General features: G+C 35.3%; 1 protein-coding gene across 14 annotated transcripts; it reads right to left on the bottom strand.

Annotated features, from left to right (window-relative positions):
* Positions 1 to 939: 939 nt before the first annotated feature.
* Positions 940 to 25,470, bottom strand: LOC126849365 (troponin I). 14 transcript variants are annotated; one of them, XM_050591123.1, is made up of 9 exons: positions 25,321 to 25,469; positions 22,466 to 22,509; positions 18,622 to 18,639; positions 17,879 to 18,007; positions 16,355 to 16,478; positions 15,528 to 15,628; positions 5,645 to 5,688; positions 5,280 to 5,421; positions 940 to 1,489 (listed from the first exon to the last, which is right to left on the bottom strand). In XM_050591123.1, exons 2-9 carry the CDS (start codon positions 22,478 to 22,480, stop codon positions 1,409 to 1,411), a joined length of 654 nt encoding a protein of 217 aa, XP_050447080.1. In that variant the 5' UTR covers positions 22,481 to 22,509; positions 25,321 to 25,469; the 3' UTR covers positions 940 to 1,408. The 14 variants fall into 14 exon arrangements, with proteins under 14 accessions (XP_050447080.1, XP_050447082.1, XP_050447083.1 ...); XM_050591125.1 differs by lacking the exon at positions 15,528 to 15,628 and adding an exon at positions 12,209 to 12,309 and having other exon boundaries at positions 25,321 to 25,467; XM_050591126.1 differs by lacking the exon at positions 15,528 to 15,628 and adding an exon at positions 13,298 to 13,398 and having other exon boundaries at positions 25,321 to 25,467.
* Between the last annotated feature and the right edge of the window lie 1,253 nt (positions 25,471 to 26,723).

Here is a 26,723-nt window from a genome sequence, read left to right on the forward strand (position 1 = left end):
AAAAATTTTTTTAATTCTAATTTATATCTCAAATATTTTTGATTGTCAAATAGAAATAAGAAGGCAAAGATATAATAGTTGTGGAAATTTTTTATAAAAAGTAAATAAATGTTAAAAATTTAATTTAATAAAATATTGAAATGCTAAATTGGAAACTAGTTGTCGATCAAAATTATTGCTGATACAGATTTCGTTTTAAATACTACAGAAGGACTTTTTGAAAGTGGAGAGAAATAAACGGATTCGTAAATCAATTAAGTAGATTAAAACTGTCAAAGCATATAAGAGTGTGTGTATTATAGCGAACGTGATGAAGCTGTGTCGAAAGCGTCACTCAATAGCGAATGGTTATTAAGCGAAATCCGGTTAGTGATATACTTACCGTATATTTCTAGATATTAGCTTCTCTCTACAAATTAAAGAGCTTTCAGTGTTATTTTTATCGATTAATGTTGTAAGAACGATTAAAAACTTCAGTATGAATTTTTTGATAACATGATATGCTATTAACGTATTCAGATATTTTTTTATAAATAAAAATTATTAAGACTTAAAATATATGACAAGAAAACTGAATATTTTTAATTAAATTATATTATACTATTGCTTTAAATTGCATCAGACATATTTAATCAACTAAAAATTTTAAAAATTAATTATTATTTTTTTTTTAAATAAAGCTGAAGTAAAAAATTTGTCTTTTTTTATAATTATATAATTAAAAAAAAAAGTTAATCAATTTTTCTATTACATTATCTATTTGAAAAATGCGTAAACACTGTAATGATATGATAACAATTATATTATCGTATATAAAAAAAACATTTGCATATAATTTTGTTATACGTTAAATCATCAAAGGTTAAGACAAGATTCTTTTACAAATGACATATGAAAGGAAATATGAAAAAAACATGGGAAAATGATCACACACAGAGGTTTTAAGTATCGTTAAATATTTTGCTTTACAATAAACCTTAAGTAACACATTTCCCCCCCGTTATTCTCTTTACAATTAGATCCTTCTTTTTTCATTCGGTTTATAGAAAGACAAATTTCATTATTTTTATATATATCTTGCACGCAACAAGAGGTCTACAGCAATTTACAAGGTCTATTTAAAAAAATAGATACATCACATCCATAAAAAAGACTTGATAGGGAATAAAGCCACGGTTCGGATATTGAATGTCAAAAGATTTTGATACAATCTAGGATGTCAATCATAACGGACAGACAGACGGGCAAGATTTTTGCGTGCAACTCATGACAGTAGGACATATTAAATTAATGAATCGATAGTTAAAAAATATAAGAGGAAGTTTATTGGAGTTCCTGCATCGAGCGGTTATTGACGATGACGGACAGATGATCCTGCGTGTCTCTCGCGGGAACATTTTCATTTGTCTCATGCTTCCACCGGTGTCGATGCCGCTTCTTCCTCCTTTACCTTCTTTTCGTCGCCCTTCTTCGACCAGTCCGGTTTCTTCTGCAAAATCGAGGAAATATTGCGATCAAATACATGGAAATCTCGTTACACATTTTCAAGATTAGATTCTAGCACACTGATTAGCAGTGTCGGGGTGAACGCAAAGCAGGGACAACAGTGCTGGGGGTTCAAAAAGTTTCGAAAAATGGGCTATTTAATCGGGAGGGCTGTATTTGTCAAAAATTTACGAGAATGATTTAAATAAAAATTGCTTCGTGATTGTTGTCGTGGATTGCGTCGCCATACATTGTCCAATCGCGAATTTTTGTGCCATCTGGCAAGGATCGCCAATCCCGTGTATCCTTTACTACCGTAAAAATTCCCTCGACGTTTTCGTAAACGTCGTCGGACACTGCACTCTATCTGAAGTATCTACAAAGCCGTGCGGATTGTTAATAAAAATAAAAAGAGACAAGCTGTACTAGCCTTCGAAATAAAATGAATAAAAAAACATCGAAATGGTAAAACTAAGACAATGGCAGCATCGTTGCAAATTTTCGGAGCAATGCGCCTAAAATCGCGAAAAAATCACGAATACAAAATATTGAAGAAATAAAATATTAAAGAATAATTTGCATTGAATGCTGCGTAACTACGAACGCTAAGAACAAAGAAAGCTTTTTCTGAATCCTATTCCTCCATATACACGCACATATAATCTATTCATTCTCCTATCTATTCCCATCAATCACATACGTCATTCTTTTCCACGCATGCATATCGAGCTACAAGTTGGCTGTTAAAATTTTACCTTATCTTTTGACGCGTTCTGCGAACATAATGCAAGAGCAACATTATTAGTTAACGGATAAGACATGGACATTGATTAAGGATTTAATATACACATTATATTTAAATATTGTTTAATAAGTAAGGCATCGTTCGTGATTTACATCGTAAATCATGATCGACATCGTAATCGACACACGCACATTGATCGTTGCGAAAATATTTTTAAATTATTTATTTATCGTAAATTCGGAAAATATAATGAAAGAGAGTTTTTTAATATGTCAAAATGCGTGCACGATTGTAAACAAACAAAGACGGAACAACAATTTCTACACATTTACAGCCTGGAAGCATGGCAGCCGAATGACGGCGATAAGGCAAGCTGCAAAAGAGCTTCAATTGCGTAATCAAACGAAACTTTAGTTTTAGAGAGTGCGTGTTTCAATTTCTTTCTTTTTCAGGCGAGCTGGTATTTCTCATTCTATTTACTTTTTCTTTAACGTTTTTTGCATAGCACGCGATTTGCCGGATGAACGATTTTGCGTGAGAAAGTGCGCGGCAATTAACACGTGCGAACAGAAGATAAACGAGGCGAGTGTGCGGAAAAACGGAAGGCAACAGTATAATTAGATGGTAAAGAGTAGAAAAACGCGAGTGTGTGTGGCCAGGCATGTATGTGTGAGTAAAGCGCTTCTGCCATTATGTACGAAATAAAAGTGAAGAACTGTCAGCTTCAAATATACTTCACAAGCCATTCTCACCTTTTTTTGTATGACCCTTTTAACTTTATATTTTATCTATTTTGTGCTGGGGTTACGCTATTGCGAAGATTTTTACGTAATTAGAGCGGAAGATTACAAAAACACGAAGATTAAAAAAAAAACGATACGAATATCAGAAACAAATTAGACAATAATCGCCGCGATATGTCGGAGAAAAAGAGCGAGATAAAGGAAATTAACGATGTTTCAGAGAAAGGCGAATTAGTGAAGTTTTACGAGAGGAGAAAAAGAGAGAGAAAGAAATGGTACGATTCCCGATAACCCCTGACCTTTTTCCTTATCGAATATTTAAAATATGCGCTCGCGTAACATCGTCGTAAAAGAATTTCTCTTATCACGCGACACGAAAATACGAGCCCGCCGAGAGGAGCGAAAATCGTATCTGATTTTACATAATATATATATATGTGTGTGTATTGCAAAAAATACTATGATCGCGTTAACATTCTCAAACGTAGTTCCATCGCGTTTCCATTACGTAGAACGAAAAGAATCGGGAATTGGGTCAGTTTGAGTTATCGAGTTTCACATCCAATAGATGCAAAGACAAAAGGAAGGGAAAATAAAAATCAAGATCTGTCGAAGTGAGAAATTCCACAGATGGAAAGAAAATAAACCGTAAAAACAAGGGAAAAAAAAATAGAAAACGAGAGAGAGACAAGAGTAACAATTTATCGATAAAATATATCATGACGAAGGAATCGGCCGTACGAGGAAAACATCTGACTTATTCACATGCGCTCTCTTGCTTATTGCCATAACTCATCATTTTTATTTATAATAATTGTACGTGAATATATGTATATTGACGCAGAATCTCTCAACTTCTCTCTACATCGCTCGTTTTGACCGTATATTCCTCCGGAAGAGGAATATAATCAAATATCGACTATAACTCCTAGGATTGTTCGCGCAATTTTCAGTCCTCACTCGTTAATTTGTTCCGCGGCGCTAACGAACTAGTTTGCCAACAATTCAAACGAACGTGACTACGAAAACGCGCTGGCGAACACGCGAGACGTCGATAGAAACGGTATCAAAAGTGTTTTACGTGCATTTTTTTTTTACTTCTCTCCTGTTCGCTTTTTCGCGGTTGTTTTCGCGCGAGCGCGTGTCAAGTCGATTGTAAAAACGCGATCGTGTTAGTGTCTCCTCGTATGTGTGCATGGATGTGCGTGTATGTGTGAAGAAGTTTGATTTTTTTCCTTTGTTTTGTTCGATTTTTTTTTCTTTTGTTTTGTCATAACAATCTGCGCTTTATTGAGATTTCGCACTCAAACTGGTTTACTTTCTTATATTAAATCTACTTCTTGGTCTGCCACTCTGCTTTCTCGGACTTCTTGGGCTGTGAAGAACAACACAAATTGCCTAGTCAACTACCACTACTACTACTATACATATACGAGAAAGGATTTACAGATGGTCCTTTTGAGGAGATCGCGCGACGAGAAAAAAATACTCGTCTATGTGTCAGTTTTGTTTTTTATTTATTTATTTTTTTTTTTTTGTTTAAACTATTGCGGTCATCAGTTATCATGATCATATAATTTGCGCTTAATGAATTCGCATAAATTTGACGGCTTCGAAATGACATCTCTCTCATATATTTAATTGAAAGTATCGCGGTTCGATGAATCGATGTTTAATTACCGTGTGGTTATATTTCCCGAGATTTTCGGGAAATTTAGCTTTTAAATTAATCGATATAAAATAATGCTCCAGAGAAATATATCATGATAAATGTTACGGCAATAATATCGAAATGCAAACAAGAGTATGTATAATGCGGATCTCCTAAATTGGACAATGAACAAAAAATTATTAATACGAAGAAAACCTGCCAATTGGGTTTTATACACAAAAAGAAAACCAGGGTCACAAAAACTGTTTTATTTTTTTTTGTTGGTTTAAAACACCTGTTATACGCCTGCACGCCTACCCGTCCTATGGCTGTAAAAAGTAGCGTTCCTTGCAAAATTCAAAAATGTTGATGTGAATTTATCAATTAAAATTAAATCCGCAGAAATACAAGACGTACACGATAAATATACAAATAAACGAATTCAAGATGAAAATCGAAGCGTACATTTCGAAATATACATATAAATGCAAAAAGAAAATTTCAGCTTGTACTTCCGTGTGCATAATTTTTTCTTTTTTGATAAATTTAAAGAACGCTTTGAATAGACCTTTGACGGGCAGGAAAAAAATAATTTAGCAAAAAAATATTCACGTCTCCTAGACGCGAAAATTCTATTGAAAACGGTTGTCCTTACCTCCTTGTCTTCTTCTTCCAAGGTGAATTCCTTCTTCTTGACTTGCTTCAGTTGATTACGGAAATTAAATTCAGCGGCTTTCTTCTGGAGCTTGGCGAACTTGTTCTCGTACTTGGACACCTTCTTCAGGGTCGGTTTCATGCTATAGTGAAATGTAGTGAAATTAATAAAAAATTATAAAAGAAAATATATTCGCGAGTCTCGATAATTCCGACAATAACATATATTGATAAAAAAATAACTTTTATTTTTTATACGATATAAATTAATATATAATAATTATAATAAATTAATAATTTATTTTTATACGATATAAAAATTAATTATAATAAATTAATAATTTATAAAAAAGAGGGGATACTTACAATTTACCTCGGAGATCGTTGACCTGGCTGTTCAAGTCCGCGATCTGCACGTATTGAATATTGTTATTAACATCTCTATTATATTCGACATTGTGATATAATTTACTCATGCGTATTTAGCAATCTATCCTTTTAACGTTTTTAATAAAGTAAAGGAAGAGAGTTAACTATTTCGAATATCTACGCGAGGTGATATCTATTTGCAATGCGACAGTATTCACAAATGTATTCAACAAAAGAAAAATATTCGAGATATCTAAACTTTTGGATTTAAAAAGGAAAGTTTTTCTTCGAAACAGAAAGAAAGTTGTACAATAAAACGATTCGTGTAAACGGTAAAAAAAGCATTGTAGAGAAAAACGCGGATTAGTGGATTCATGTGAACGACATGATAATCCAGCCACAAACGGTTAATCCAAAAAAAAAACCAATAAACGAGCAAATCAAATCGTATTGGCATGCGTCCTGCGTGGCAAAAGCAGGCAAGAGAGAAAGAGACAAGGGAATTTACACACGTTGAGCCGCAAGCGCGCAGATATTCAGCTAGCGAGCCACTCGACGAATCGAGATTGACAGTAAATTGGCTTGCGGATTAACTACAATAGCGAATGATGGCAATGGTTTGGTAATAGAGGAGCGGTTCCGCAATGAGAAATGGACGGATGATAGCGGAAAAATGAGAGAAGAGAACCGGGAATCGTGTAGAGTAAATAATAACAAAAAATCTATTGAGAAAGAGGAGGAGTGTTTTCTATCATGATACGATATGTATTGCAAGAACAATTTAATCGGAAAGTAAAAAGCAGAATTATATTAGTCGAATTGTATTACCGACAAGAATTTACATGTAAACAAAATAATTGTACGATGAAATAACTTTTTATCACGTTTCAGTTATTATCGCGATTGAAATATTGCAGTTAATTATTTTACTCAGCTTCGCGATAAAAAGAAAAAAAAAAAGGAAGAATGCACGATATATATATATAAAATTGCGGTTTTATAGCGATAGTAAAAAGTTTCGTACAGACTATTATAGCAATAAAGGTTCGATTTTTATATCTGGCGGAAAACATAATATATTGACCTGTTACAATATCCTGTGGAAACAGTTCCACAAGATTGGGTGAATATCTGTAGAATTCGTCGCAGAAACTCATGCAAGACATAGAGAAATCGTCGGATTTATTGCATTACATATGCAGAATCCCGGAACAGATTAAATCTAAATGCAATTTCCAGTTGATTCGTATCACCGTAGTCGCCATCGTATAAAATCTTCGTTTCTGAAAACAGCGCTTTTACTGATTATTCTACTTTTCTGGAACAGCTTTCTCAGGAGCAAAGTTTTATTCTAAAACTACTTGTCGGATTCTCTCCCTTTCTTCTTAAAAATCGTTTGACTATTTTTTTTTTTTGTATATCCTTCTTTTTCTTATTCTTCACTTCGTGCAAGAGTTATACAAGAAAAGAAACGAACGCGGGAACGACAAAAGAGAGAAAGAGAGAGAGAGAGAAAGAGAAGTGAGAGATTGGATACGATGGGGTGTGAATTTCATTTTGGCCAATCAGGGGACCGGCTGGTCACGATCAGCCGTTTCGTCCGCCGTGATGATGAGAAAAAAATTACAAAATCCACTACAATCCGTTTTCTAGACTGCCAGAGCTCTGTTCCTCTCACTCGAAGCGTGAAACTAACTCTTGAAATCGATACTTGGTCGAGTTCATTGGCTATTTTATGTTTGATAATGATATGCTTTTGGTATAATACGCTTCAATTATCTCATAATAACAATAACATTCATTTTCAAAGTAGCAATGTGAACACATGGAGATCATTTAAAATGTAGAATAGTTATTGCTATCGAATCTCACGGTGCATTGCGTAAATATATTTAAATGCAGAATAACTCAAAATTTGGCAAAACAGATTTATAGCAAATTCTAAAATAATGAGAGAAACATAATTTTCTTTCGACAATCTTGTCGCGAAAGGAGAACAGAGTTCTGCCAAGACGAATCCGCTATTTACAGCCTAATTGAACACCATGGCAAGAGGACACTGACAGTCGGCGGTGCGTGCGAGTCGGTGCAAAATCAATTTCGCTTCGCTTTAAAGACATCGTAGACGCCTGTACGTGTTTCACTCCAACGTCTCTCTCGCGAGTCGAAAATTTCGTAATACACATTTACTATCCACCTCACAAAGATCAATCGAACGGGCGAGGGCTGGATTCGATTAATCGAACAAAAAGGGGGGAGGGAAAAAAAAAAAAGACAAGAGGAAAGTTTTGCGGCCTGAAGATTTTCACAGCATGGCACTTCGGTCTCGTGATCTTTTAATCCGTTTTCGAGCCAGTCCACCTTTGTGAGAGTTATAAATGGAGAAGAAAAGAAAAACGTGATAGGAAGAGATAAACAACCAACTTTGGGGGGGTCTATGGAGGTATAATCGTTTTCCGAAGAAAATGATTTGCCGAGTATCTATGTATGTATCCACTGTCAGCTAATGCTTTTCTCGATGCGATCTTGCAGTATCGCAAAACGATTATGTTTTTACGAAGGAGTTTAAATAATCTATGATGTACTTTGGATACGCGCGATATATATATATATATATATATTTTTTTTTTTCAAAACTACGTTAATGATAAATGTCGCGTTTTATATATCACGGTGAAAATTCTCACGGTTGTTTAAACGTTAAGAATAATCAAATAAAAACATGTGCGATTTATATGAAATTGTTTTTCTTTCTTCGCGACGAATATGAAGTGCCATACTTCTTATCGCGCTGCTAGAAAAGTACGTGATATGCTAATTATGATAAACATAAATTAAATTCCATTCACTCGATTGATTTATGGTCCCAAATAAAGTTTACTGATTTTAATTGTATTTATATATTGGGAAGAAATTAATAGAAAAGTTAGAGTCATTATATAAGCGCTTATTTTGTATATATATATATGTATACTGTTAATTTATATATATTTAATCTGAAAATCGACTCAAGCTATTCACAATGATAATTTAATTGGTATTCCAATTAAAGTTATGAATATATTTCTTCTCTTTAAAGTCGAGACAATTTAAATTAATTCGCATTTAAATTAATTCTGTAAAAGATTCTGAAATAAACATGATTTACAGAAATGTTGAAGATAAAAAAGTTAAAAAAAAAAAGAATAATTTGTATTAATTTACTGTATTAATTTACCATATCAATTAACGTAAATATTATCTAATTATGCATTCAGTTTCTGAATATTATAAAACAAGAGAGATAGAGAGAGCTTGTTTGGCGATTAATTTACGTGGCATGATACATGATTCCGGCAATGGATATTTCAGCAGAATACGAATCTATCGTCAATCACGTAAAGCTCCGAAATATCAGGTAGTGATCGATCAAGTTCTCAATTACACAAAATTAATCAATACGATAATGAAGGTATTCACCCGGTTTATCAATCCTGTTACCGTATCCAAGCGCTAATTAACCAGCGTCCATTCTGTACATATATATCGCATATCTTAAACAGTTTATTAGTTAGAAAAGCCATGCATGCGCAGTGAAGCAAGTTTGTTTGGATTTGGTAGAAATAACACATATTCGTGCTATGAGACGTACAGAGTGTTAAAGAGATAACCGGGGCGGTGTAAGTAAAAGAGAGAGAGAGAGAGAGAGAGAGAGACACAGAGAGAAAAACTGTACGTATAAAAAAAAGGAGAGAGAGAGAGAGACATGAAGCATAAGAGATAAGATGAAGACACCGTAAAAATTGCAACAATTTGCGTTTTTTTTTTTTTTATTCTATTATTGTTTTTTCTTTTTTCTTTCATTTTTCTTTTTGATTTTGCACCGCACATCTACGCACGCACGCACACGCGCACACACGCGCGCGTAGTCTCAGGCACACAGTGTCAGTTTAGTCTCGCGTGAGACTAATTGAGACTAAAGGAGGATTTTTTCTCGATGATCCCTGTGGGTACTATGTTTTCTTCGAGATTGCGTAGTGTTTTTTGGCAACAAATCTATCACTGCGAAATCGTGCGCCCTTCTCGTTTCACGATCATTTTTCTCGGTGCGCGAAACGCAACGTTTACGATCTCAAACTGCAATCGTCAATTGCGTAAATTTATATGCGGACGATTATGCTGGAAAACTCGAGAAAGTATGCGAATGAGAGTACATAACAAAATCGGCGTCTTCTCTATAAGCTTGCCCAGCCCTGACTCGAGAATAAAGCTTTTTTTTTTATTTTCGTTGGCAAGTTAGTAAAAAGCTCAGAGAGATATAGTTGCGTTATGGTTAGATAATAGAAAGACAGTATAGACTTGACAAGACACGTTATAAGAAAAAGAGAGAGAGAAAGAGAGAGCGAGTGGATACAGTGTGCATTTAGCCAGACAGTGATAACAGACGATAGAAAAATTAAAAACTGTATATAAATAGATTCACGGCACGTTCCGCGATGAAAAAAAGATAGATAGAGAAAGAGAAAGAGAGAGAGAGAGAGAGAGCGGAAGAAAAATAGAATAGAATAAAAATATGTGATCGGTGAAAAAAATGTTCACCGTGTTGCGGCACTTCATATCCACGAGAAAAAAGAGAAATTCTTTTCGTTGTTATTCGCTCCATTCGTTCCATTGCGCGTGTTGCAAAAGGATCGCAATAAAAAAAAAAAAAAAAGAACGAATAGATCGTCGTTTAGATTATCGAGGCAGGACTGATCAAGATTACAAAGATCCACAGGGATGGCAAAACGTTGTCATCGTCAAAGATTCTCTCACGTGCGTTTCCATTCGTGGAAACTTTTTCCAATGGTTTGCGCGCCCCGGAGCAAATTTGCATTCGCGCGGCGAGTTTTTCTCCAAGAAAAACATCGTGAAAGAGAGAACAACAAATCGGAAGAGAAACGTATATATACAGAAAGAGGGATGAGCGGAGAAACAACGCGAAGAGAGAGACGGGGACGGGGGAGAAAGGCTTGATGCCCTTATATTGTCCAACACGCGTAGGTCGGCGGGGATGGAAATGATCAAAAAAAGACGTGCGATCTGACAGTTGCTCTTTTTCTCCTCGCATTGTTCACCGTTGTCGCTGTGCTTTTCACTTTTCCTGTACCTCGTAGTCCCTTTTCCGAACTTCACGCTCCAAATCCCACTTCTGACCCTCACAAAGGTAGACGCGGTCGTAATACATTTGGCAAATCTTCTTCAACTCCTCTACAAAGAATACGGAGAGTCTCTCAGAAATCTTTAGTTCCTCGATATGTTTGCTTTTCTGGCAGCTTAGGCAGTGGGGCACAAGCGGAGTGAGAGACAGACAGCTCTCGCGTGTCATCGATCACACGCCACACGTGTAACGGCCTTTGTATGAATCGTCGCGAAAAATAAAAATTGTTGAAATAATCACATTTAACTGAGAAGGTAAATCTTGATTGAATTCAACGGCACGTGCAAAAACTTGATTTTTGAAATGCATAAAGTATATATAACCAATAGCTACTTGTACAAATTTACTGGAAAATCGTCGGACATCTATATATAATTGCAATCTACGATACGCGAAACAATTACGTAATCATTTCCTGAATAAGTAAATATTACACGGTATCGGGATAATTCTTTTTGTTTTGTATGTACGGCATCTAACGGAAGTCAGCTTTACATATTTTAACGGCGAATATAAACCGCGTGGCTCGAATACTAATAGTACACGGACGCGATGCTAGAATCTCAATGAGACAGCCCACGATTCCGCAATAAGCAAAACTTCCGAAATCTCCGATCCGAGTAAATTGGCGGTCCCTCTCTCGCTCCACGTGTGCGATAATAAAAGTTGCGCGGCGCTCGAATGCCTAATCGCGCGTCGAGAAAATCAGAGTTTTCCCCAGCTCGGCCGTCGACGGTCGTCGCTCCGAAATTTCTCCTTTTCATCGAAAATCGCCCTGTCGTCGACGGGGATTGTAATATCGCGAGGATACATGGCGTCGCCGCCTTCGAAACTTCGATCTTCGACGATTCGCACGTCCCGGACTATCCCAAATATGTTGGAAGCGCCGCACGAATGAGAGAAGTGCACAAAATCATCACGATCAATCGCGGACAAGCGATACCGCTCGAGTTCTCCTACAAAGTATTCGTGTATCTAATTGCAATAGGGACGACGGAGGGCGCAAATAAAAATAGAAACAAGAGGCTCATTGACGTTACGATCCGTTGCGGCGATGCGGATAAGTTAATGTTGGTTACGTTCCGGCAAACTGTCCTCAAAGTCTCATAGAGAGTTTGGAACATTAGTGTCTCGCGGCATTTCCCTATCTGAGAGACGTGCAAACGTGCTCGAACCGAAGGTTCAAAGACCCGTCAACTAGAAAATCCTTCGAGAACCGTTCGACCAAGGGTGTCGCTCGGTCAAGCACGTGGCGGAATTAAAAAATCACGTGAATAAAGAGGGGAGGAGAATGGGGAAGAGGGAGTAAAAGTTTGACAAAAAGAATATATGCAAGTGACTCGATAGGCTCTCTCTTTTTTAGGCAAACCGATCGTAATTACCTCCATCTGTTTCAACCTAATTTGCCTCTCGAGGTCATACTTATCGCCCTCGAGTGAGTATATTCTGTTCCAATATGCCGAACAGATCGTCTGCAACTCGGCTAAAAGAACAAAAAGTTAATGGAAAAAGGGCAAATTGGAGTCTGCTGAGCATGTTTCGTCGTCCTTACTCTCCGTCGATTGTTTTAAAAATCAATTCGCGATCGAATATCGAAATTATATAGTTTAAAAAATAAGAAAATATATATATATATATATATATATATATATATTTTTCTTATTTTTAATATTATATATATTTTGTATATAATAGATACTTAAAATACTATTATCCAATTCATTGATATTAATATGATAATAATAATAATTTTTATATAACATTTAATTTATATAATTTGTTATTATTTTTTAGCATATCAATATCAATAAATTGCTTCGTAATATCTCTTGCAGATAAACTTGGATGTTTAACGACGTGATGAAAAAAATGATGTATGTAATGGACGATCTGCGATTTTCTGTAATAACTTTTACATTTTCGCTACAAAGGATTATTTGTGAGGAAATGAAATTATTATGGAGGAAATAGAAAAGAAATGAGTCTTTCGCGTTGGAAGCGAGAAGCACGAAGCTGACAATCGCGTGATCGTTAACCCGACAAGGGAGGCAAGTGGGAAATGGAGGAAATTCGACGGGAAGAAATTGTGGGGTGAGAGATAGGGGGTGTTGAAAGGTCTGATTTGGTGATGTCAAGTAAATGAACAAAATTATGTCTACTCGCACATACGTCTGCAATAAAATAACATTACTGAGACAATTCTACGTTGAGCGATTCTACGAGTCGCGTGGGATGCTATACGTTAAAGCTGCTAGGAAAATACTCAGCCTTTCGATATCTACGCCTAATTATTATTAACGTAACAGCTTATGCAAATCGGAACAGTCGCTAGATACAGCGAGATACTGTACTTCGCGCAGTGTGACAAAGAAAAAAAAAAATGAACGAAAGACAGGAAAGAGTATTTGTATGGCGTTAATCGCAGCGTCGCGCTCATCTCTTTGTTTGTCACGAAAAAAAACTTTTTCGACCTCCAGATCCTTCTTGGCGACTTCGTATTCAAGGTCGTACTTCTCCCCTTCGAGAATGTTGATCCTCTTATGATACTGGTTGAGAATGGACTTCAGGGTAGCTGTTAAAATTCAAGTCACTTCTTGAAAAAGTCTTCTCGTAGCTAGATGCCATTTAAAAGGCTTAAATGTCCATTGTGTATCGCGAATTAATCCATTTACCTCTCACATCATAGACGTCATATATATTCCTATGTGTTACAACAGCTTCTGTCGTAAAAGTATATTGTAAAATATATTGTAACTTCGCGAACGCGACAAATACGAAAGCTATTTCGCGCAGATGACTTGAACGAGCGATAGATAAAGTATGAGGACGGGAAGGAGTCGGGGATGAAGTTGGTGTGAAAGCTAAATCAAAATGTTATAAAGTACTGTTGTCCTGCAGTGACGTGAAGACTGTCTCAAGTTTCCAGTGATGAAAGCGCGCTTTTAAACCACCTTTCGAGATGTCATTGCGAAATTTGAAACAATCTTAAATCTAGATGAGATGATGTAGATATTCGCGCATAGATAAAAACTAATGCCGTATAGTAAGAAATGTTTATACAATACTTCACAAAAACGAAACAAGCATCAAACGACACGTATTTTAAATGATAAAAATCAATAAAGATACTATATAGTGCATGTTGTGAAGCAGTGTATAATAATTGATTGTAATCCAATGCCTAACATGTTCCAAAAGTGATGTTATTCTGTTATTTTGACGTGTTTCGTGCGAGAATAAAGTGAGTAGGAACAAGCCGTATTAACACAATATAATCAAGATGCGGATAAATCTATAGTTCTTAGATCACCGTTAAGTTCGCAGATTTGTGACAGGATTAAACGGAGAGAGCAGAGAAATGGAAAAAAACAGTGAGAGAAATCGCGCGCACATTAATGCGAAAAAGAACATGGTGCGATATAAGAACAAGACGGTAATATAACAGGGTGTCTACTTTCTGGAAGAACATGGAAAATCTAAACATTTTTTTATACCTCAAAAAAAAATCAGGGAATTTTCATGAAACTTTTCTGGGACTCGGGAAATTTAAAAAAAAAATTTTCTCTTTGATAATTTTACTCTCGCTTCTATTGTAAGCGATAGAATTCCACCAATAAGCCAAGTTGTAAATTATGTGCGCAAAATATATTATAAACATATATCTCTACATCTTTGTTTATATATTGAATATCTTGACAAAATATGCAGTTCATATTCTTTATTTTAATTTTTTGTGATAAGAAAGGAAAATGTTATGTAAATGAAAATTTTTTCTTATGTAAGTTAAAATTTTATCTTAACAAACTGTTCAGTTTTTCTTTTTTCAGTACATTTATAAATCTAGCATTTGAAATTTAAGTGGTTTTTTTTTTGTATGAATGAAAAACGTTAGAGAACGCGTGAAATAAAAAAAAAAAAATTATTTTAATGAAATTGCGCCAAAATTTTTTAAAAATATTTTCTTTACCTGGAATTTTGAAACAAAAATATCTGGAAGATCAGCAAATTTTTAGGGAATTTTTTTTACAAAATTTGAGTAGACACCTTGTAATAAATCGACGATAGTGTTGTGTGCGTTACGTAGATATAAAACAAAAAAGAGAAAAGAAAAGTGTGAGAATGGGAAACGGTGCGACGAAATAATGCGAAGCTCGTGTTCTTTGCCCAGTTACAAAACGGGAGCTACGACGAACGATTCAAGTTTTTAGCAAAGAACTATTAATCATTCACGAAGTTGCCCGATAACGATTATTCATCGGTTGATAAAAATAGCATAGTGACGCAACGCGACGAGCCGAAATCGTAAACTCTCTCGTCGAAAATTAAACATGAAAGTTGTCGATATTTCATTCTTTTAATAAAACTAGAATTTTTTGATCGTATTATTTCTTGGCCAAATTTAATTGTTTGTCGCGCTATTTCTTTCGTTATTTTATTTATATTATTTAGAGATCGCTATTTTTATCGAGCATTTGTTGTCGATTGCTAAATACAACCAATATGTAAAATGTGCCAAGTACGTCTCTCCGCCAAAGCTCTAATTACGTTCGTCGTCGCCCTACGCAAATATGCAACTGAACCAAGATCGCCTGTGTTACACAAGTGCAACATTGAGCATCGTTAACTGTATCGCGAGAGTCGCGTTATCATTCCGCACGTTATCGTTCTCGCGTAAACGTTCTGTTGCTCTCTCAAAAGTACCTCAAAGTCCTTCTTCTTAACAATATATTCGATGTCAAATTTTTTATCCTCCAATGCCGTGATCCTATTGTGGTACTCGCGCAGCACGCGCTTTATGGTCTCTGTGTGTGGTTCATCAGAACAAAGAAATATGTAAAAATGCAAAAATAAAGACGCGCATATCGGGGATGTTCGCGTTATTCGTACGTTCAGATCATCCGAGATGTATTTCGAGTATCGTGCTTTATCGTGTTTCCCTTTCTTAAGAGATTCAAGATTGTTTTAAGACAGAAAATATCTTAAATTGCAATGCAAGAGAGAGTTATTCTTGAAAATCGCGAATCATTTATCGTGCCTTCTCAACAAGTTTTTTTTTTTTTTTATCCTTAAAAAGAAAATTGAAGATAAACGACGATCTGTAAAGAAATTGATAAAGTTCGCGATAATGACATTAACAAAATTCCGGCCTATAAAAAATTGTAGATAAATTCTGTGTATTATCAATTATTGCACCTTAATAAAAATAAATTTCTTATTCTCTAAATAAATGCAATTTCATCTCATTAAATATTATTATACAATTCAATTTGAAATTTTGAAAACTCAAATTACTAAAAGTTACTCAAAATCGATTTGCGTAAATTTATTCAAGTTGATATTTTATTTTTGAACGCCTTGCGTCTGTGAAATAATTTTTGATTATTAACCGAAATTAATAATAGAGATGCGGTAAATTTGTAGCCTTGCTCGGTGAATTACGTGAATGAGAGAAATTACTTTGTCCGAAAATAAGAAGCATAAACGCGATTCGGCGATCTCTCGTAAGATTTCGTGACGAAGCAAAGTACCTTCGTTGGCATCGTCGACGTTCTTCGGTTTTCCGCAGCGTTCCTCGATTATGCGCCGCCTCTCGGCCGCTTTTCTCTCCTGTTCCTTCTTCAATTCCTCGGCGGCTTTCTTACGCAACAGCAACTATAGATATATGGAACATTTGTAAGATTCAGTTCGAATAGTAAGGGAAAACATTTCGTAAGCGGACGAGAAAAGTTTTGCTAGGAATATTTACGCAGAATATTTCACCGAATCAGTTCCTAATGGTATGAAATTGACATAATTTAAATGAAAATGTGAATTTAAAGCTCGGGATATAGCCTGCTATAAACCATATAAATAATTTAAATTGTGTACGCGATGTGAGACGGATTATTATAATGCTTGTCTCATTTAATAAATATAAAGTTGTTCAATTATACGATCGTTTAATCGTATATTAAAACGGTTATTAAAACAAATGAATATCAGCGCAACGCTAAACGAGTAATTAATTCTTGTATCCGTAAATATGTATGCGATCGTATAATAATAAAAAGATAAAATAAACATGAATTAATTTGTGCTATTAGATATTTGGCTCACAAAAGTAACATACTCTATTCATAATTTACTCGCGAAATGATTGAAGCATGCGGCTAACATGATTTCTCTTTGGTCAGCGAACGAGATAACGTCGGATGAAATTCGGTGGTTCGCAAATATTGACACAGCGGAAGGAAGGGAGAAAGAGAGATTGGTGGATTTGCGGGAAAATAACATTTCTGCACCGGCAAATGCGAAAAGATTCTCCAAGAGGTAATCTGCATACACACGGAAAACTTTATGTACCGCGAATGCGAATGCTCGCGACACAAGGGAAGAGTGAAGGAGAGAGATCGAGGAAGAGAGACGCTTGAATGTTCTGGAGGATGTTGCACGACGATGGAAACAGAATGGCGAATGTAAGACTGTGCCCATAAAGTAAAGGTAAAAAGGCGCGAGGATAAAGTTTGGAAAGTCTCGGACTGCGCGCCGGTGCGGCCAGAGGTTGGAAAACAGAACATTGGGAAGACGAAGGGGGCGAATAGGGGAAAGGAGAGAACGAGAGAGAGAGAGAGAGAGAGAGCAAATGGAGAAACGGATATGTGCAATTCCCGTTACAAGAAATATTTCGCGAGAGAATCGGCACGAAAGACCCAAAGAGGATTATCCCCGATATTGCGCGGCAGCTCGAATAACGTGGGAGATGATTATGGTTTGCGAAGCAATGAGATAAAATCGGAAATGAGAAGCTCGACTTGGTTATCGATAATGAGCAATCGATATTGATGTAATTTAAAACGTACTTTTGAAAAAATCTCTAACACGACGTGTTAAATTAACACGGAGAGTGGCGGTTCGTTTGAAGAAATGAAATGTGATGAAAGAGATTCGCGTTGACATATCGTGAACGCGAGTTTTAAAGAGATAAGATATTCCGCGAGTTTTCGAACTCACTTCGTCGTGCGAAGTGACGAAATTCGTAAAGGAAGTAGCAAAAAAACAGTTGGTGGACTTACCCTAAGCTTCTTCTTCCTGTCGGGGGTCATGAAACCCTTTTTCGCCTTCTTGGCTTTGGAAGCCTCTTCGAGGCGGGCGCGGACCTCCGCCCTCTTCCTCTCGGTCTCCGCCTGTTTCCTCTTCTTTTCCTGCATTTTTCGTGCAAAACTGCCTTAAAATATTTCATCTAAGAAAATCCCGAAGCATCTCGCGGAGGTGCAATACGAATTTGAAAAATATTACGCGACTCTAACTCATTTAATATTTTTCGCACTCTCATTTCTCTCGGTTTTCAAGCTAAACTTTCACGGATTATAAATTGAGATGGTTGCAATTATAAAATTTATGATAATTACTATAATATTAAATTTTCTAAATAATGATAATAATTTTTCGAAATAATTTTAATAAAAATATTTAATTATTAGAATTTTGTCTAGATGCTATTGATTATATGTCTAATTATTGCTGATCTTAAAATTTCATTATACAATGTAAAAATGAAACATTATATTAATTACATATCTTTTTCTTATTTTGAAAAATATTTCTGTGATCAAATTACAAATACGCGCATTATTTCAGATTATTTTTGCAAAACTAATATCGCTAATTTAGAACATTTGCAATATATTTCATCTTGTAATAAGACGAGCATAAGCTCTTTTCCCCGACGAAAGGATTCCTTTCATCCGTCTGGTAAGTAGCCGTCCTTTAAGAGGCGACTTTATGTTTCTCATAGCTAGTTTCCTCTCTTACGTACATCCTCGATGCGCTTCCTCTGTAAAAGAAAGAGAGAGAATATTTCTTGTTAGTACGCTCTGTGTCGTGGGTCGCATGCATGCGATACCTGAAACACTTTTTACACGATCCTTTCGACTGTATAAAAGGATATTTCTTAACGGCAATGAGAGAGAGAGAGAGAGAGAGAAAGAGGGAGAATGAGATTGACATCTCTAGTGTTCCAGATTTCGCCATCAAGGAATATCTTACAAAGCATTAGCGTAGCAAACATTTTCGCGTGTTTCATAAAAATGCAGAGCTAATGGAGGCTGTCTTAAATAATATAACTTTGTCACTGTTAAGAGCTACAACAGCGTATCTAATGAACATCTTGTATAATATCATTTTGCGCAAACAACCGCGCCTTCCACTTATAATGTTACGCATGCTTTCGATCGTCATTGGCTCTGCATTCTGTAATAAATTGCCCATATTTTCGCTATCGACAATATCTCGAAAATAAAAATAATATTTGCAACCCGCATTTATTTAACATAGAAGCAACGACACGGCGAATTTTTACATATGTGAGTTTGGGCATCCTATTTTTAATAAATTAAGTTTTCAGTATAGGTAATGATAGTATTTTATTTGTAGTTGTTTGTGATAAGAATATAATTTTATTTGTAGTCAAAGCCGACAAAGAATATAAAATATCGAAAAAATAATAACTGCTTCATTCGACTTTAAAATTAAAAAAATTAATCTTTAATACGTATATTCATGTATTCAGAATTGTTTATGATTGTTTGTAATGACCTTCATTTGTAGTCGCGCTATTTTTCTTCAGTAAATATATCATAATCTTTGAACGATTGAACTACAAATGAAAGGAGAAATATTACTATAAATAGCTACAGAAAGATTCTGCGAATCAAAATATCAGCAATATATCAGCAATCTTATAAAATCGAATAACAATCATTTTTTTAATATTGCATTTTTATTGTTTTTATTATAAACAAAATTATTGTTACTACTTACTTAAATAACTATAAATAATATTATCATTTTTTTTCTATTAAAAATTTAATTTATTTAAAAATAGGATGAATTCATATAGTGATTTTAGTAGCCGTGACTTTAAACCTTGACATCCAGAGAAATGTTATTGAGTAACACGCGATGTAAATAAGCTTAAGACATAAGCTACGAATAAGCTTAAGAAGTGCTGTCGCAATTGATATCGTTTGCTATTACACGAACGCTATTAATAATTGACAATTACAATTTGCAAGATATGAATAAAGTATAAATTTTTTTTTTATTTATCTCGATATTAAATTCTGATCCAAAATTCACATTCGATGTATGGTATTCAGACGGATGTATAGTACTCACGTAGTGCATGCTGCGAGCATTTTGTGATATTAAATAATGGATATATAACACTTATAAATTTATAAAGAGGAAAATATAGCATTAGAGGAACATGCGCACAACGCAATATTGTTTCATATCAAAAAACAGAAATCATGCGACTCTGGTATCTACTTTACCCTAGGTGTGTTTTATGTTTGTTTATAGTGCTCGTTCTCTGGAGTTCTATGTTTGGCTATAATGGTTCTTCGATCATAGCTTTAATTGAAAAAAGCGAGGATACTTTTGCGAGGGAACGATTTGCTCATGATGGCGCAGCAAATAATGAAAATTACTTAATATGTAACGTTGTATATAATATAAAATCGTAAAATGTTTTGAGTTATTTAGATATCTTCTAAAATAATTAAAATTATAAAATATTTTTGAATATCATTAATCTTTAGTTGTAGAAAAAGGTTTGAAATTAAGAATTTGTAGCATTCCGAGTTTAAACAATGATAAAATTGAAATTAATTAAACATTTTTGAAGTGATGTTATATAATGAAAACTTTGTAATTATCAATAGGAAGTTTAGTATAAGTAAGACATTTTTTTGTGCCTGACGTTGCCAAGCCAGCGTTCGTGACTTCGAATAAAACGAACCAACTGCAAAAGTGTGTTCATGTAAGAGTTTTAATCAGTAAATGGAAGTTCTTTAACCGATCTTCGGTAAACGTCCTTTTCATTGAGTGCACTCGTGCTGAGTTTTGCTTCGCGAAATACACTGACAAATATCAAGTATTTTTGCGTCTGAAAGAAAAAATTTCTCCTTCTTCGTGCCATCATGAACGAATCGAACCGCGATGGAAAAGATGGATCATTTTATAAATATAACTGAGAAAAAATACGAGAAAAAAACGAAAGACGGTCTAGAAAGACGAGTAAAATATCAGGTGAAATATAAATTATTATGGTAAAGACGAGATTGTGACAAATCTAGAAGGTTACAAGTATTCTTAGTGAATTTTACAATTGAAAATTTGGAACGATTTTGTTTCTCTATAAAAGGATAGCGTGAGTGACAAATAGCTCGAGTAGCAAGAAAGAGGAGACATAAAATTAAGCGAATAGATCCGGGGCGACCGGGAAGAATCGCGTTAAATAATGCCGAAATAAGAGCGAGAGAGCGTAACGATAAATCAGACAAAAAGTCGGACTATGGAGCATATAACGGAAGACAACGGGTACGTCGTTCGTAATGCGACCGGTATTATTTTCCGTTCTTACAGAGCGGAAATTTTACGGTGACATATACGAAATGTATGTTCCTTACCGCGCGTAGAGCTAAAAGCCTTCATTAATTTTTACATTTGCTGTTTGCGTCGCGCAAATTGGCTTCATTATGCGAAAGAAAACTATCTCGCCGTGCATAAACGAAGAATTCTCTGCCACGAGATGGGCATTATATAGAAACGATGATACAGTCATTGAAATAAAGATTATAAAAAATAATTTGTTTATTTAAAAATTTAACAGAAATAAAAAATAGATGAAAGAACAATGGAGAATCAAAAGATATTGCTGGAAAACAGAATCGTGGAAAATTTCTTGCTAAAGGGAAAACGAGGGAAGGATAATCGCGATGAGAAGCGAACTTCTATGATCGCCTCGTCATTCTACGTAGCATATAAATCTTTTTCAGGGCGCACAAACTGCGTGGTTTATCCTTGACCACCATCTATATCTATCTTCTACTAAGCTGCTTCAAAATGCCACTGTAGTAGAAAAAAAAGAAAAACGAGGCTCAGTCTACTCGGAGACCTCGACAATCAGAGCTTTGTACATAAAAGCTTGATATCATAAAAATATAATATAGTAGGAGAACGGTTTATTTATGAAGAAACGTGTATTTGAGACTGATTTCTTTTTTGCATATATATTGAAATATCTCCCATTATGTTACGATAAACATATATAAAATAGTTTAGAAGAATTTTAATTTATAGAGAAATAATAAAATTAATTTGCTTAATAATATATATGATATTTGCTTTATTATAAACTTTCATTAAAGATAAAATTTCATTGAAGCACTGAAATCTGTCAAATACACTTTTCGACACTGTAAATCGAAGGAATTGTGGTAGAACATTCAGTGAAACCGTTCAGTGGAACTGTTCTATTTTTATCGACAAGGTCTATACTGTCTTCACTAGAGTTTATGTTAATGCTCTTTCACAGAGAATCGTAGAAAGCACAAACAATGCATACCTTTCGATAGTTACGCTAATTTTACTGCACGGATTCGACACAAAAGGCACGTGATGTTTCAGCATTTCCGGTCCAAGTGTGAAGATCAGCAACGTCGAAAATCCAGCGAAACGATGCAATATGAAAAGGAATACGTAATATTAAGGAATATCCGATATGCGTTCTCTCATGAAACCATGCGATGTGGTTCCCTCGACCTCGTTGCTCTTTTCAAAGAGATAAAATTCGCAGACTAAAATACACACCTAACCTCATCGTCCGCCATGATGGTGATTGGTTGTTACACGCGTCTACCTAAAAAAAAAAATACGGAATGATACAAATATTTTTCATTAGCGTTCGTGCGATAAAAATCTCTCGACACACGCGCTATTAATAGCACGTACCATCAGAATCTCTTCTCTTCTTTGATTATTAAAATAAATACAAACTTGCATAAACCGTAAGCGTAATAAACGCTCGCAGCTACGGCTTTTTACATTACACGAAACATATGTAAAGGTTTTTTTCTTTTTTTTTTTGTATACGCATATTCGTTTATATCATATGCGTAAACGCTTTGGCGCTTCCGTAATACGTGCGACGATTACAAATGGAGCGGACGAAAATAATGATGAAATGACGTGAACGAAAGCCGTTGAACATTCGCGTCGACCGGAAATATTAATAGCGAAAATCCACGGAGAAGAAGAAATTTATCGTCGTGACGCGCCTCTGTCTCTTTTGATAAATACGATCGATCTCAGAAGTGTGACTCTCGGAGTCGATAAATCATGCCGCTACGTGGGTAGATTTCGTCGTCGAACGCGTCCAAGAAGATAGAGGCGCGATAGAGTACGACGGTGTAGAATATCCGACGTGTGCGCGAAAATAGACGCCGGTCGTCCCCACTTTCCGCACCGTCGTGCGTCGTCGGGATACGGTCGACGCGATCCAAATTTGGATGCAACGACCCGGTAGATATCCCGTCATCAGCTTTCAACTGAATTCGATGTCGAAACGGCGAGACAGAAGGAGCTTTCCAGCAAGAAATACATATAAATACAATATCATATGATCAGCTATCAAATAAAAAAATTTAGGATCTTTAAAAATTTTCTATTTAATAGCCAATTGCATGACATTGTGTCTATCTGTGTTTTCTTTCTTGGAAAGCTCCCAGAGTCCGCGCACATCGCCATGAAAGAATCTCGAATGTGTACGACGGAATGACATTTCGTTGAAAAGAGATGCGATAACTGAGAGAAGGTGTATCAACGAAGGGGGAGTCTCTCTCGTTGAGAACTTCTTATTAGCCGGATTTCCGTCGCGAAATCGCCGTGCCAATATTCCACGGTGGTGGAATATCGACTTGCCGCCGAGATACAAGACGGGAACGACTTAGTTTCAAAACAGATAACTTATATAGGTAAACTTCTATGCGCGCAATACACACCGGAAATTGTGCAATTCGATTACGGAGATAACATTGCACATTAAGAGCCGCTTGCACCGCGGCCAACGACGCTCGCTCGTTGTCAGAGCTCCAAACATCCAAGAAGATGGATTGTGCTTGTCTACAGTGGCATTCCACATTCCGAAAATACTTAGGAACGTTACCGTTGTATACGCAGTCACAAGCGAAATGTCGCGCAACGCTGTAACCCGACAATCATGAAACAAGATCTCGTTAGGATATTGTGCGAAATGGTACTTAAAAATATCTTTTTTATTTTTTATTTTTATTTTTTTCATATAATAATTATTCAACTTATATTGATTAATTAAAAAAAATTAAAATTAAAATTATATTGATTAATTAAAAAATTAAAATGTTATATAATTCTGTTTATATTGCCTTGAAGTTAAGATTAGTAAATAAAGAGAGAGAGAGAGAGAGAGAGAAAGAGAAAGAGAAATATTTTTTATAAATTACGTAATATAATAAAATACCTTAAAAATATTTATTTAAATTAATGCTTATTTTTTATATATGTTCTACCTTTAATCTCTGTACATTTCAGTGTTGTATAACTCTGTGGAATCCGAATAAGCATTGCATAAATAGGACAATTTTCTTGCGTCATCAATGAAATTAATATAAATTTATCAAAACCGGGATATTATGAAATTTTATATATAATGAAATTTTATGGACATGAAATAATTAAATTTTTATTTTTTCATTAATCTTTATTACGACATACTGCAATGACTCCTTTTATATTTGTAACATACGATCCGCGCCTTCGCTAAGTATAGATCTCCTCTCGCGCTCGAACCATTCCAAGACACGTACTACCACATCGAGACGTGCGTATCGTCTCCGATGTCAAAGTGGCAAGCCGCTCCGTAAAAATAGACAACTTGCTAAATTTCATTAAAGTATGCAAAAAAGGCAACCTGCCGCGCCTGAGGGAAGCTATGTTATTTACATAAACTTTATTATGCTAAAGCGAGAATATAATGTAAATCTATTCCTTTCGTCGGAAAATTTAAATTGAGAAAGACGATCCCGCAAAATAATAATAATGATGCAAGTTTTAACACCATTCATTGATGATAGAGGCACTACTCTATAATTTTTTGTGATTGAGATTAAGGGGGAACAGTAAAGAAAAGAAAAGATTTTCTATATCGATATATATATATATATATATACACATATTATGTTGAAATATCCCAAATAATCGATCAATAATCGATTGGGACCGATAAATGGGAGAAGCTCTCGTTCATCACTTTCAACTTCGCGTCACTTTCAAGACGAGCGATTGCTCGTCGGTGATCGCTGATCCGTCACTGTCTCGAGAGCCTTGGGCGGATCAACCGTCACAATCTTGAAAAGTATCTTTCGTACAGTCACTCATCTCACTAACACTCGATAGAATGCAGAAACTTCTCCACAAACAGCGAAACCATTCGATAGCAAGGACTTATTTTCTGGAGGAGAGGAGCTTGCGAGTCTTCTATCTCTTTATCTCTTATTCTCTGAAGGTTCTCCAGGCCTCTTTCTGGAGAACGTAGAACGGTCGACACCTTTTGGGGACACTTTCGCGATGAGTCGACAACGACGAGGATAACGTCCGAGAAGACCGAGAAGATCGCACAAGAAGATGGGCTTACCTTGTGGAGAAAGCTTTGCTGGCTACGACTGGCCAACCGGACCTTAGGCAGTTGACTGTGCAATATCGTGGATAGCCTAGTCGACTTCGTGAACCTCCACTGTAGGCCGTTCACGTGGTCATAGTGCGACCAATAGCGGCACGTCATTGGCCATAAGCATTTTTAGGCGAGAGCTCTGCTCGCTCTGCTTGCTGCCAAAAATAATCGGAAACTGAAAACGGAGCCGAGCCCGCTTGATACGCTAAGCAGCTCCCTCGACTCGTTGCTGGATCGCCTTTGATTTACTGTATGTATCACTGTGGCTGTTACGAAGTGAGAACGGAGCGGTCTTGAACTCGTTTTCATCCTCAAACACCTTGAATAATTACGATTATTTAAGAAATTACGATGTGTAATCCGCGCGATATGATATCTGCTGGTATTGACAAAATTTTCTCTCTCAACTAAAGAAATAATTTTTACTAAACTTATCTGCACCCGCGAGGAGAGAACGTATAGAGATTGTATAAGCTTCAGGGATAATATAACTAGTATTGATATAAAAATAAGACATGATAAGGCATGATATAAAATATTTGTACCACACACACACACACATGCAATATATGAGTTATTTTATTCTTTGCTATAGACCTTATATTTCATCAAAGATTTATAATTAAAATAAAAAATTACATTATATATATATGTATATACATTCTTACAAATATATATTCGAAGTTCAAATGTATAAGATATCGTGCAGAAAGACCGACAATGAGACCATGAAAAATGAGTAACTTATGTCTCAAATTTTGTAAAAATGATTAATGTTTCGTTCGAAGCTTGGTAGGGTAAAACTAATTAACTATTATCAATACGTTCTGAAAACAGTTGTTTGGCATTTAACGCGATAATGGTGACGAAAACGTCGGAACGCTATGACGTAACACAATCGGCGTAATGTCATCATTGAATTTCAATGAAACTCTTGGCTCGAAGGTACAAGTTGCGTGTGCTATAAGGGACTCGTGAATATTTCCCATCTACAAAAGTTGCCAAATATAACTCATTTTTGTAACGCTAATTATATAGGATGTTTTGATATATTAATATAGGTGCAGTCCCCGAATAATTTTATGGATACATGATATCAACGTACAATTTATTTCTTATTATTTTTCATATTTAATAATTATTATTACAATTATTAATAATATCATATTATACAGACTGTGTGCATATTATATTACACATGATACGATGTCTATCATATTATATTACCATGAGAAAAACGCTATTATTATTAAATTTATTATAGTTATATGCTCGCATAGATTAATGCATTAGAATTAATGAAAAAAATGTTATAAAAACAGAGTTATACTGTATGTTTGTACATATTAAATTCAGAAATATTAAAA

This window comes from Cataglyphis hispanica, chromosome 4, assembly GCF_021464435.1.
Source record: "Cataglyphis hispanica isolate Lineage 1 chromosome 4, ULB_Chis1_1.0, whole genome shotgun sequence".
Taxonomy (NCBI): Eukaryota; Metazoa; Arthropoda; class Insecta; order Hymenoptera; family Formicidae; genus Cataglyphis; species Cataglyphis hispanica.

Coding starts and splice junctions, on each gene's coding strand:
- LOC126849365 (XM_050591123.1), bottom strand. Junction 5,422..5,644: donor AACGATCTCCGAGGTAAATT/GTAAGTATCCCC, acceptor ATTTCACTATAG/CATGAAACCGACCCTGAAGA. Junction 1,490..5,279: donor TGGAAGAAGAAGACAAGGAG/GTAAGGACAACC, acceptor TCGATTTTGCAG/AAGAAACCGGACTGGTCGAA.